General features: G+C 42.3%; 1 protein-coding gene across 3 annotated transcripts in view; it reads right to left on the bottom strand.

Annotated features, from left to right (window-relative positions):
• The window catches only part of cpped1 (calcineurin-like phosphoesterase domain containing 1), a 255,017-nt gene extending 242,904 nt beyond the window's left edge, over window positions 1-12,113 (bottom strand). Inside the window, exon 1 of one of the 3 annotated variants that reach the window (XM_059979335.1) lies at window positions 11,711-12,113. In XM_059979335.1, coding sequence (XP_059835318.1) covers window positions 11,711-11,780 — 70 coding nt within the window. In that variant the 5' untranslated portion in view covers window positions 11,781-12,113. Of the gene's footprint in view, window positions 1-11,469 lie in introns of all 3 variants that reach the window. The other 2 variants (XM_059979334.1, XM_059979333.1) reach the window with 2 other exon arrangements.
• Between the last annotated feature and the right edge of the window lie 2,242 nt (window positions 12,114-14,355).

The following is a 14,355-nucleotide window of genomic DNA, read 5'->3' as shown; positions in this document are numbered from 1 at the left end:
CGTTAAATCAGGTCGAAGCAGGAAAGAAAGCTTTGCTAGAAATGGATGAGATTTGTAATCCTCTGCATCTAAGTTTAATAGATGGGATTGTCACGCAAGTACTGCCTGCATCAACCTTCATTTCATCACACGGCAGGCAGATTGGCAAGAGTCTCTGGCAATGTCGGAACCGCTGACATCCTGGACCCCCAGTGAACCAGGTTTTGAAGAGAATTTTGAACGGTCATGGAGTGTTGCACTGCACTGAGTAGGGAACTGGAAGAACCGGGAATCTCTAGCTCCATCAGGAACACAGGGAATTCTGCTGTTTTATATACCACACATGACTTGCCTGGACAGGTGGATGGGTGGGTTACATAGAACAGTACAAGCCCCTCAGCCTATGATGGATGCTATGCTGACCTTGTAAGATACTTCAAGATTATTCTAACTCTTCCCTCCTACATAGGCCTCCATTTTTCTTTCATCCACGTGCCTAAGAGACTTAATTATCTCTAATGTAGCTGCCTCTATCATCACACCTGGAAGTGTGTTCCATGCACTTACTTCTGTGTAAAAAAAAACATACCTCTGACATCCCCCCCCCCCCCAAATACTTTGCTCCTATCACCTTAAAAGTCATTTTCACTCAGAAAAAGATGCTGGCTGTCCACTGCATTTATGCTCATCATCTTCTACACTTCTATCATGTCTCCTCTCATCCTCCTTTACTCCAAAGCTAAAAGCCCTAGTTCGCTCAAACTTTCCTCATTAAACATGTTCATTAACCCTGACAACATCCTGGTACCTCTTTACACTATCTAAAGTTTCAACATCCTTCGAGACAACCAGAAATGAACACAACCCCAAGTACAGTCTTTATAGAGCTGGAACATTACCTCGTGGTTCTTGAACTCAATCCCCTGACTAACAAAGGCCAACACACCATATATCTTCTTAACCACTCTTTTAATTTGCATGGATAAGTTTCCAGGTGGCACAAAGACTGGTGGATTTGGGGATAGCACATAAGGGTAAGTTTGATACACATCAACTATTGACATGGGCAGAGAAATGGCAGATGGAGTTTAACACAGACAAGTGCAAAGTGTTGCACTCTGGGAGATTCGAATAGAAAGAGAAAGTACACAGTAACGGCAGGACCCTGAGAATATATATGTACACAGGGAACTTGGGGTTCAAATTCATAGCTGCTTGAAAGTGCCGACACAAGTTGATAAGGGTGGTAAAGACAATGTACAAAATGCTTGCTCTTATTAGTCAAGCTAATGAGTTGACAGCCAGCCAACAGTGTAGTGGTATCTGCACAGGAATTTGAGGCGAGTGGTCCAGGGTTCAAATCCAGCCAGCTCCCTTGCACGCTTTCCATCCGTGCTGGGTTGAGTGTCGAGCTAGCAACTCGGCCTCGTAAAAAAGACAAATGCTAAAGAAACAGCAAGGATGGCGCCCCATGTGCCACGAAACACGGAAAGGAACAACAACAACAACAACAACAACATTGAGTTGAAGAGTCAGAAAGTTACGATGTGGCTTTACAAAACTGTGATTAAGCTGCATCTAGAGTACAGTACTCAGTTATAGTTACCCCATTATAGTGTAACCCTCAGGTTCGGCCGGCGACGTTTGTCGATGGAAGACAGTCTCTGTCCCTACCAAATGAGTGAAATCTAAGGTGAAAACCTCCCGTTTATGTGGATGCTGTGTGATCTGTTCCTCTGTTACAAATCAGTACCACGAAATAAGAGACAATATACCATATGCCATTAAATAATTTAGCTTTATAATTCTTAATTTGACTAAAGAGTTAGTAAAACAAAAAGGGCCCATTTTAATGAAACAGCCTAATGTGCACAAGTTGGAGCTGATGGTTTCCCTTCCACTGGTCCTCCATCGATTTTCCTGGGCTTCGTCGACTCCCGGCCCCACTCCAAATCCACTCCTTGCTGGTGTCTACAACCTCTCTTTTCTGACAATTTCTCTCTTCATCTTCCGCCGAACAAAAGACCCAGATCACCTCGTTCTCAGGCACACAACAGGAGAAAAACACTCCCTTCATTGGACCGCGCACATTCCAAAGTGCCCATTATCTCTGGCCATAACCCAAACACTGCTGCTACAGAAAAACCGTTACATTAGCAGTGAAAACCTTCCCAAGGTGTTACAATAGGAAGGTTACAAAGGCCATGGACAGCGCCTACAATACGAGAGATTTATCAGATGCTGCCTGAAGGGTATGGAGAAACTGGACAAGCTCATTGTTTACTCTGGAGCAGAGCGGAGAAGGTCAAAGGAAGATCTGACAGAAGTTCATAAAGATTGCAAGAAGCATGGAAACACCACAAAGCTGGTCTCTTTTACCCCAGTGTTGAAATGTGTAATACCAGAGGACATGCATTTAAGGTGAGGGGAAAAGTTCAAAAGCAGATGCACACAGCGCAGGTTTATAAAAAAGTGGTGGGTGCCTGGAATGTGGTGGACACAGATACAACAGAGGTGTTTAAAAAGTGTCATAGAAAGGAACATGGATGGATGCATTGATGAGAGTAGACAGGTGTGGCCCATGTGCAGGCAGGAAGGATCAGATTAATTAATTTGGCATAATATTGGGGGCTGAGAGGCCCATTTCTGTGCGGTACTGTTCCATTCTTTAAGGCTAGAGAAGGAAAAAAGATTTTCCGCAATCAGTATCAAAATTGAATAGAAATTGATGCTGACCAATGGATGGATAAAGCTCAGGAAACTGGGAATTCAAAAATTCTAAACTCGACTTTAAATTAATTGAAGAAGACTTTCATCCAAGGACAAGCACAAAATGGAAATGAGGTTGGAATACAAGTGCAGAAACGAGAGAACCTATGGAGGTCAATGCGTTCTAAAAAACACATCTTGGTTTTGTCATCATTAAAAATGAATTTACAAGTTGGATCCACAACTTCATAATGGGAAAAGTTACAATCCTCAACTCCAGCCAGAAGTTAATCAACAGAGTAAAGAAATGGTCATCAATGCCAATTCTGTAATTTTGCATAATTTCAGAATTTTGGTGCTCTTGCATGGGAGGAAAAACATTTTGATGGTGGTATTGAATTCCAATTACAACAGTCAAATGGCACGCTGTTGCTGCAACTGAGCTGTGAGGGTCAGAGGAATTTGGGTTGGAAATAGAACCCACACATTCTCTTCTACAGGGAATGTCAGCAACATGCTGGAATTTCCTGAAAATCAGGGGAGTACCTTTTGGGATAAGCACAGGCGGTTCCAATGGGAACCATTGATTAAAGTAAACTTCATCCTTGGCTTCCTGCCAACAGAATCCAGTTTCATTGCTTCACATTTCCAACCTGGGCACAGATGGGACAACAGTGCATTTTGATGCAAGAGCTGTCCTTCTTAATGTAATACTGTCAGAAATAAAATTCACTGTAGCTAGAGCGAGATTTTGTATATACTGAACAGGAAGTGTAGAAAGACTACAATGACATATTTGTAATGGAAATTAAATTCCTAGATAAGTTTAGCTTGAAATGGTCACTGGTTAATACTTAAAGGAACAGATGAAAATGCAATGAGAGGTTATCTCATAGAGGTGTATAACATCATGTAGGGTAAACATGCAGAGCTTTTTTCCTCAGGTTGGGGTATCAGGAACACGAGGACATGGATTTAAGGTGAGAAGGAAAAGATTTAATATGAACCCAAGGGGCAACCTTTTCGCCCAGATGATCCATACAGGAATGTACTGCCAGAGGAAGCAGCTGAGACAGGTATATTAACAGGATTTAAAAAGCACTGGCACAGATACGTAGATAGACAAGCCTTTAAGGGATATGGGCAAATGGAGGAAAATAATCTTAGTTTAAGACAGGGGTCGGCAACCCGCGGCTCCGGAGCCACATGTGGCTCTTTTAGGTCTGTGCTGCGGCTCCCTGTTGCTTTGGGAAATAATTGGTTGTGGCGACCCTTTTCCTGGCACATCCGAACCGACTCACAATAAGATAGCCTACGGGGGTTTGCGAGCACAGAGCTTTGGAGCCTCTGCGCCATGGGGGGGGGGGGGCAGGTTGAGGGAGGCTTAAAAGTGAGGCTGAAGATTTCGAATAAAGTTTTTTTCCTTCGACTGCAGTTACCGACTCCGTGTCGTAATTTTAGCGCTGCGTGTAGCACACCGCTACATGGTCAGTATTTAATTAATATGTTTTTTATGTTAGTTTGTTAGTTTTTGAAATGTAAATCTAAATTTGAAGATTATGGTGATCTTGTACAATCTAAATAAGACGTTGTGGCGGGCGACCCATTTCCTGACACATCCGAACCGGCTCACAATTAGCCAGCGTTCAGGCTAAGGGAGATAGCCTACGGGGGTTTGTGAGTACGTGTCTTTTGCAGCATCCGCGCCCATGGGGGGCGGGTTGAGGGAGGCTTAAAAGCAAGGCTGTTTAGTTCGAATAAAGCTATCTTTGACTGCAGTTTACTGACTGCGTGTAGCAACCGCTACAACGTGTTTTTATCGCTGGCTGTCCAGAGGGGAGGTGCTGAAACGCTTTGTCGCGCGTCTGGAAGAAGTGAAAACTTTCCTGGGCAGCAAAGGGCTCAACTTTCCTGAGCTGGAACAGCCAGAGTGGCTGGAAAAGCTACACTTCATGGTAGACATGACAGCGCACCTGAACACGCTGAACACAGCTCTTCAACGGGGTAAGGACGTACAGCCCTGCACATGTTGGGGGATGTTTTGCATTCAAGCGCAAGTTGACGTTGCTTGCCAGAGATTTACAGAAAGGCACATTGTCTCACTTCCCCAATTTGAGAGAGTTCAAACAATGTCACGACATGATAAATTCGGAGTATTTACATTCTGCAATCATCGCAATGCAAACATCGTTTGGGAAACGCTTCTGTGAGTTCAGAGAGGAAAAAAACACATTATCCTTCCCGGTCACTCCCCTAAGCATCGATCCATCCCTACTGAATACGACTGCATTGTCAGGTGTGAGTCAACCTGAAGAAGTATGATAAATATTTTAATTGCGTATTATTTTACGTATATTCATATGTTTTCATTGTTCAGTGAAATAGTCCTTTTATTTTTCAGGTTGACAGCTGGCTGACGTTATTTTTGGTTTGCTGCTGGCGGCAAATTTAAGTTTGGCGTTTTTCATAAATACAAGAAGGACTCAAATAGACGTTGAGTATTTTACTTAAAAGTAACCTTCAACCCAACGTCTTTTTTTCGGAGTTCAAAATGTTTTTGTTGCATGCAGAAATGTAATTTCGTTTTCTCTGCAGGAGTTCATCAATTTCATAAATGCAACACATTATAGTTTATTTATACATAGCATAAAGGCAAAACAAAACGTTGTATGCAGTGTTATTTCATTTTAAATGTCAAACGGGTTTTGCGGCTCCCAGTGTTTTCTTTTCTGTGGGAAACGGGTCCAAGTGGCTCTTTCAGTGGTAAAGGTTGCTGACACCTGGTTTAAGACAAGCATCTTGGTTGGCATGGACAGGTTAGGCTGTAGGCCCTATTTCTGTGCAATGAGACAAAGAAGCTGAATTAAGCCATTTAGTCCATCAAGTCTGCACCACCACTCCAAAATGGCTGATTTTCTATCCCTTTCAACCCCATTTTCCAGGCCTCTCCCTATAACACCCTTACCAATCAAGAACTTAACAAACTCCACTTTAAATAAACCCAATGAATTGCTCTCTCTGTAGCAATGGATTCCACCGATTTACCATATTCTGGCTTAACAAATTTCTCCTCATCCCTGTCCTAACAGGATGTCTTTGTATTCTGAGGCAATGCTTTCTGGTACTAAACTCTCCCACTATAGAAAACATCCTCAGCACACCACGCTATCAAGGGATTTCAATATCCAGTAATTTTCAATGGTATCCCCCAATCTCATTTTTCTAAATACATACAAGTACAGGCCCAGAGCCATCAAACTTTTTAAAACTCTATCACACTAGCAGGGCTTCCCAACCTAAGGTCCACCGACCCCTTGCTTAATGGTATTAGTCCATGGCACAGAAAATGGTTGGGAACCCCTGCACTAAAGGTACAGGATATTAAGGAAAAAAGCACAGACATGCAAAGCTACTTTTCTTCAATATCGATCACCTTTTAACTGGAAGGATTGTGGTCCTGGGGAGCAAGAAATAAATATCTTACATATGTTGGCTTTGTATGGTCAGCGTATGATAAAGGCAGAAGCAAATTCACAATTTTTAAGTGATGAGAAAGCATCCACAGAAGTGCCAACAATGGGATGTTTAGCTACACTGCTGGTACGATCAGCATCTATGAGGGAGCTCCCTCCTGCATTTAAAACTGCCAAATACAGTATCCAGCACAGGTCCAGCCTGCTGAATGCAATCACGGAACATGGTTAGGCGGTCTGAGCTACACACACATAAAATGGAAGGAACTCAGCAGTACAGGCAGTGTCTATGAAAATGAATAAGCAATGGATGTTGTGGGCCGAGACCATTCTTCAGGACTGGAAAGAAAGGAGATGAATGTCAGCATCGAAAGCTGGGGGTGGGGGTGGGGAAGGAGGATAGCTAGAAGGTGATAGGTAAAGCCAAGTGATAGGTGATAAGAAAAGGCAAAGGGCTGGAGATGATGGAATCTGATAATAGAGGAGAGTGTGGACCATAAATGAAAGGGAAGGAGAATGGGACCCAGGGGGTGGTGATTGGTAAGTGAGAAGAGGTAAAAGGCCAGAGGGGGAATGAAAGAGGGGAGGGTATTTTTTTCACTGCAAGGAGAAATTGATACTGAACATGAGAAATGGAGGAGTAGGCCATTCAGCCCATGACGCTCCCCACCATTCAATAAGATCATGGCTGATCTGACTGTAAATTCAGCTCCATCTACCTGCTTTTTCCCCATAACCCTCAATTCCACTACTATGTAAATCTATCTAACTGTATCTTAAATATACTTAGTTAAAAAGCCTCAACTGCTTCCCTGGGCAGAGAATTCCACAGATTCACCACCCTCTGACAAAAACAGTTTCTCCTCATCTCTGTCCTAAATCTTCTCCCTGAATGTCCCCTGGTTCTAGTTGAGTCACCCAAATGGAGTATAAGGTAGTCCATGCTGATGTGCAGTTACATACTTGAGATTGGATGATCCTGCACAACAACTCAAGGCCTCAAGTACAGATCATACATCCTCTTCCAAAGGGAATGCTAGCAACATGAGGAGGTTGAATTTGCTGAAATTCAGACTTGTTGGTTTTGTTCTTGCAGTGGGAATATGGTCAGACACACTCCATCTTCATTTTCTTGACAACTGAACATGGATTCATTGTTTCAGATGCTGCCAGCAGTGAAATAATGGCACTCTCTGCTGACCTTGGAGATATAATGATATACTGATATACCATAAAGTTACACTGACCTACGGCATGGGCTCCCCTTTAACGTCACCGCTTGACATCGTGTATTGTTTAAAATGATATCCACGGTCAAAAGTTTACAGGCTGCACAGCTAGCTCAATGGCAAATACATGACAGCCTTCTTAGAAATCAGCAAAGCAGACGAGATGATGTGAAGGAACATGCAAACATGTTAGATCATAAAGAAAATAACAGTAACACAAAATAGGGGCTGAAATACCATTAATAGACTGAAGCTTTAAAATCAGTTGTACTTATTTTGAATAGTTATTCACGGAAATCACAATCCAAATGGAAAAGCTTTCTAAGCAGCAATATTGACTTATTACATGATCATAAAACGTGCAAGAGGCTCGCATTTTTCAGCTGCTTGTAAATATCGTGGTTCTCCCCAATCCACAGACTACAAACAGAGCACCCTGTGCTGCTGCTCTGATAAAGTCACGGAACCTTTTCAGAATCACTTTACCGCCAGTAGATGAAACGTACCAGAATTGATTGTGGTTCGATGCCAAGCATAAAACACAGGACAATACCATAACAGACAGCACAATAGCAACCACCAATTTACAAGACAATAGTGCAAACAGCCATGAGCAGTCAACAATTAGCAGAATGGTTACGTGTGCAAACATGAATAATCAAACTTAAAAAATGTGAACATATGAACAGACTCAATAATTATCAACAGAACAAGGAGAGTAGGAAAGACCATTTAAGGGATGTGGTGCAGAAACTGTTCCATATTTAAATACACATACACAGAAAACCCAAATTGTTACTGTGGTTATTACTGCATAGTGCAGGGTTATAGGCTTCCCATATAGTTCTTGTACACTTTTAACTTCTGATATTTTATTTATTTGAATTCTCTCATTATCCCTGCCATTTACAACCTCACTGCCAGCAAAGCTGTGCAGGAGTACTGTGTGCTTTTCTTTTTTCTATCTCTTGCCCATTTCTCCTTGCATCTGGTCCTTTTTTTAAAAAAAAACATTTATCTATAAGCTTCCCACCTACCAGTTCAACAGCCAAAATCAACTAATTCCTGTTCCCACAAGAAATGCTACCAAAGCCCCTGACCATCCCCAGCGTCTTATGGTCTACTAAAGTTAATAGGACATTGACCACTGAACCACAGGGGCGAGCGCGGCCTCATCGCGACAGTGGAGGAGGCCATGGCCTGATATGTCAGTCACACTCAGGTTGAAGGGGCAACACTTTATATTCTCTCTGGGTAGCCTCCAACCTGAAGGCACAAACATCAATTTCTTGAACATCCAGGAATGCCCCCCCCACCCCCAGCATTTCCCATTTCTCGCCCTCACCTTATCTCGTTACTTCATCACCTCCACCTTTTCTTTCTTCTAAGGCCTTCTGTCCTCTTCTATCAGATTCCTCCATCTCCAGTCCTGTATCTCTTTCACCAATCAACTTCTGAGCTCTTTATTTCACTCCTCCCCCAGTCTCACCTAGCAACTTGTGTTACTTCCTCCCCTCCCCACACCCTTTTACTCTGACTCATTTTTTCCCTCCAGTTATGATGAAAAGTCTCGGCCTAAAACACCAACTGTACTCTTTTCCATAGATGCTGCTGAATTCCTCCAGCATTTTGTGTGAAAAAATATCATTGAGGGGAAAAATACCACTATTTTAAACATTAAGAAAGCAATCCCTTTTCAAGTTTGCTAAAACAGATCACCAAGTTTCCAGATTCTCATTCCTTATACAAGGGGTGATTGATAAGTTCATGGCCTAAGGTAGAAGGCATCAATTTTAGAAAACCTAGCACGTTTATTTTTCAACATAGTCCCCTCCTACATTTATACACTTAGTCTAGCTGCCGTGGAGCACACGGATCTTGGACCTCCAGAAAGTGTCCACAGCATGGGTGATTGATAAGTTAGTGGTCTAAGGTAGAAGGAGATGAGTTATACAGCTCTCATTACATGCACGTGCAGTTCCTCTTTGAGTGATTATGCAGAAAGTCTGGTTAATAACTCATCAGGGCTGATTGACAAGTTCATGGCCTAAGGTAGAAGATGAGTTATTAACCTCAAACTTTCTGCAAAATCACTCAAAGAGTTGAACTGCACGTGCATGTAACGAGAGCTGTACAACTCATCTTCTACCTTAGGCCACGGACTTATCAATCACCCATGTGTGGACACTTTCTGGAGGTCCAAGAACCATAAGCTCCATGACCGCTGGACTAAGTGCGTAAATGTAGGAGGGGAGTATGTTGAAAAATAAATGTGCTAGGTTTTCTAAAATTGACTCCTTCCACCTTAGGCCACAAACTTATCAATCACCCCTTGTATATTCTTCCGTCAGGTATACAGCCATTTCCTAATGTCAACCCAAGTATGTTGCACACATTCACATTTTAATAAATGGTGCTCTGTCGTGGTTTCTGTGCAGCACAATGGGTCCACCTCCATTTGAGAATAGGGACAGTAGATGCTCAATGCCGGTGACATTTTGCAACCACAGCTATTTCCTGAGCAGTTATTACTCCATTCTTTGCTATTTTCCTCTCTCAAACGGCAAGGACTCTATCTCTCACTTTATTCACTCTCAATCCCAAAAGTAATAGGTAACATGAGCAAAGATTTTGATCCAATCTTCAAAGATGCTAGCTGGTGTTGGCAACCCTTATTTCTACCTTCTAGGAATCCCTTGATTTCAAACACAGGATTCACATTTTCTATTGCTTTCAATTTTATAAAGGTTCAAAGGCTTATTTTATTATCAAAACCTGTATGCAGAATACAACTCTCAGATTTGCCTTCTCCTGTAGCCATAAAATACAGAAAACCATAGATGTAGTTGAAAGATATCAATCATCCCTCATAGGAAAACAAGAACTTGCAAACCCTAACCACCTCCCCCACCCCTCTCACACAAAAACTAACAGATCTCCGCAAGTCCCAGAGTTCTTTGAAGAAAGTGTGAAATGAAAATGATCCTGTATATTCTTTCCAGAAATGCTGCTGAAATTTTTATTGTCTAGTCCTTATAGAAAATATTCCCACTTAGCAAGTTTGCAGCAAACAGTCCAGGTGATCCCAGATACTTCAAGCCAGCAGTTTGTAACAGCTGTTCACTCAGTTTCCCCCCCCCCCCACCAATGACTTGCATCCTTTACAAATTCACTTGTTGAACATTACAGTTGCATCTCCTGCCCTTTCATGGAGCGTTTCCCATTACAACTGCCTGCAGTGAAAAAAGTCCTCATCTCCAAAGGTTTAAGGTGAGAGGAAGCTCATTTAGATGGGAACAGAGGGGAATGTTTGTCTTCACATAGTGGGAGTGATTGATTATCTGGAATCTACCGTCGGGGAGGTGTTGGAGGCAATATAATCAAAACATTTAACAAGCATCTGAACAGGGACTTCAGAAGCCAAGTTGTGGAAGGACAAAACCTGGCGTCAGGTATCATTGACGGGCCAGCATAGTGGGCTAAAGAGCCTCAGCGGTTTGACTCCACAATTTCTTTGCTGAACTTTTAATAACAATAGTTAGTTGTACAAGTTCAGACAAGCTCCTGACTTAAGAGTCACAGATCCTTTCAACTTAAGCATGCCCCCTCTCACTGCCCCTCTAGGCAGTTACCTAGTAGTCAAAATTCGAACTCGTCTACTACAAATACATACTGCACGCAATCAGCGCCCATAGCATCTAGCCCATGCCCCTGGTGTCATCAGGTTACCCTCTCCAACCCTACCTCCAAGCACTGTAAGCAAGCTTAAGCCTTCACTTTGCTGGCAATAAAAAAAACTCTTGTCCCATTAATAATTCTAGTAAAGTGCAGCACATCTTCTCAAGTGAAGCCGTACTTTGCGCAGTGTAACGGGAAGGATATGTAGAATTGCCATTGAATTATCTGAAAATAACTAGGGATAAATTGTTCCAGTTTTCGGCAAATCGCCGAAGTAAAACAGTGGCAAACAGACAACTCCCGTAATTGAAAATAAACACGACCTCCCTGCCCGGCTTAAGCTTGCATTATTTCAGCTCGAGGCCACTGCCAGAGTTTCGGGTGACCTTTACTTCCCTCACCCACTCGTGTGATTCGGGCGCATATAACGTGAGAGTGTGGAGGCCACGTCCCAGCAGAGATCACGCAAAGGCACGGCCCAGAAAGACTCCGGCGGCAGAGGAATCCCCGGAAGAGGCGTCACGCCGTTCTAGAACGCGGCCCCGGGAATGCCCAGCCGGCTCAGACGTCACGGGATTCTGGAGAACGACCCCGGAGACGGCGGGGATCCGGAATGCGGCTTCGGACCGTTTCGCAGCATACCTTCGCTAAACCCCTCGTAGCCTCTGCGCTGGGCTTTAAGAAAAGTGGACAGCTCGGGACCTGAAGCCATGTCACCTACTCTCCAACTGATCCCGTGCGAAACTGCTTTCGATACTCATCGTAGACCGGGGTTGGTCCTACGGAGGGCGGGCGAGGGCGCAGCCCGTATTTCGGTTGTCTTGCGTTACAGCGAGGTTTCTGCAGAGGATGACTCTTCCTCATTGAATTGCGCGCAGTTAAAGTAAATATTCCACATACTGATAAACGCATAGTTAGAATTTTTCCAAATGCGTTTATAATTGAATGTAAATTCATAAATGAACGTCTTCGTGATTTAAATAATGACCCCTCCCGCATCTTTTTATTTTTATAAAGTACGTTTTCCATAATTATCACGTTTTATATATTTATACTGAGACTGCTTTATTTAATAAAATCAAATATATTTATATTATAATGTATTACAAACAGATCTTGGGCCCTAACTGTTGCATGTAAGGTACATTTATATATGTGTATAAAACTAAACTAGTGCTGCTATGGAACAATTCGAGATTTAAAATTACTAACTGAAGGCTTTTGACAAGATACCCCACAAGAGGTTAACAATCAAATTACAGGAGGTAGGGTTTCAGGGTAAGGTGAGGGAATGGGAGCAGAACTGCCTCAAAAACTGAAAACAACGAGCTATGGTGAGCAGATCATTTTCACACCTAGAAGATGTTAAGAGTGGAGTTCCACAGGGATTGGTTTTGGAGCTGCTGCTGGTTCTAATTTACACATAAGAAGTAAACTAGTAAAGTGTGTTGATGACACAAAATTAGGAGGACAGGCTGAATCAATGCAGTTAAATCTAAACAAAATCCAGAAGTGGGCAGATATATGGCAGGTGAAATTTAATGAAAGTAAATGTAAAATATTACATATAGTAGAAATATTAGACATAAATACAGAGTGCGGTTCTTGAGTTAGAAAGTGCACTCTATGAGAAGGATTTGGGGGTCCTGGTAGACTTATCGCTATCGATGTCTCAACAGTGTACAGAAGCGATTAGGAAGGCTGATAGAATGTTGGATTATGTAATGCACTCAGTGGAGTTCAAGTCAAGAGATGTTCTTAAGTTCCATAATGCACTTGAGAGGCCGCACCTTAAATACTGTGTAGGGTTTTGGTCTCCATATTGCCTGAGGGATGTGAAGGCACTGGAGCGAGTCCAGAGAAGGGCATCGAGACTCATTCCAGGTCTACAGGGTATGAGCTATGAAGAAAGGTTGAAAAAATTAAATCCTTTTAGCCTTGGTAGATGTAGAATTGGAGGAGACATGATAGAAGTGTTCAAAGTCATTAAGGGTATAAGTGGATGCCAGCTGTTACTTCAAAATGAATCAATCATCAAAGTCACAAGGCCATAGGTGGAGACTGGTTAATGTAGATTTCAGACGAACATCAGGAAGCATTTCTTTACACAGCAAGTTGTGGACATATGGAACAAACTACCTAGTTGTGTAGTTGAGAGTAGTACCTTAGAGAGTCTCAAATCCAAATTCAATCGTGTGAATAGGAATTTGGCAAGCTTTGTTGGGCTGAATGGCCTGTTCTTGTCAAAAAGTTTCTGATGTTCTAAAGGGAGGGAGACCTGTGGTAAATGGTGGCATTGTTAAAGTTAGTGTCAAAATGCAATATACCACAGGGTGGAATCTTCTGTGAATAAACTATGGATGACATGGGAATAAAGGATCAACTATAATGTAAACACATGAGATTCTGCAGATGCTGGAAACCTTGAGCAGCAAACACAAAATGCAGGAGGAATTCAGCAAATCAAGCAGCATCTACGGAGGGGAATAAACAGTTGACATTTCAGATGTAGATAATATAGACACTGAAGGGTCTCAGCCCAAAATAGAGACTGTTTATTTCCCTCCATTGATGCTGCCTCACTTGCTGAGTTCCTCCATCATTTTGTGTGTGTTAGTCAATTATAATGTGTTATGTGGCATTTCTTGTCTACAATGAATTTTATATTTTAATGCTGGAAAAATAACTGCAGCAAGTGTTGTGTTCTTTATATGTACCGTGGGTCGCTAAGAACAAACCATATTCTGGAAGAATTTAAACTAGAACTCCTATTTAACAGCAAACAGCAACCACGTTTTACACTGCCATGCTTCTGGATCATTCTGTCATTTCTGCGCATGCTCCGAACTTTGTCCAATCACGTTCTTACACGTTGACATGTGATATCACCACAACAAGTATTAATGAAAACTCCTTTAATAAGAGTTGGCTTTGGATTTAGCAAGTAGATTTTATGGAACTACCTTCCATTACTACTCTCCAGTGTTTATGGGCCTCAAGGAATGACGACTGATGGGCGTTGTCTGGTTTCTTATTAACAGTAAATGGCACTACCATCCATTTCAAGTGGCTTACCCTTAAAATAACATCCAGATACCATGTAGGCCACAGCTTTCACGTTCTAACATTTGCTGAATGCCTTTTTTTATAATCGAACTGGTCAACTGATTGACTAATTGAATGATGAAGTGCACCAGCCCATCCCTTCAACAAGTTCGGACTGTTTATGAGGATAAACAAATGAATATAGGGACTTTGTAATAAAGAGTTGTTTTAACATCCGTTTT

Source organism: Hypanus sabinus, chromosome 9 (genome assembly GCF_030144855.1).
Source record: "Hypanus sabinus isolate sHypSab1 chromosome 9, sHypSab1.hap1, whole genome shotgun sequence".
Classification (NCBI taxonomy): domain Eukaryota; kingdom Metazoa; phylum Chordata; class Chondrichthyes; order Myliobatiformes; family Dasyatidae; genus Hypanus; species Hypanus sabinus.
This window is presented reverse-complemented; position numbering and strand designations above follow the sequence as displayed.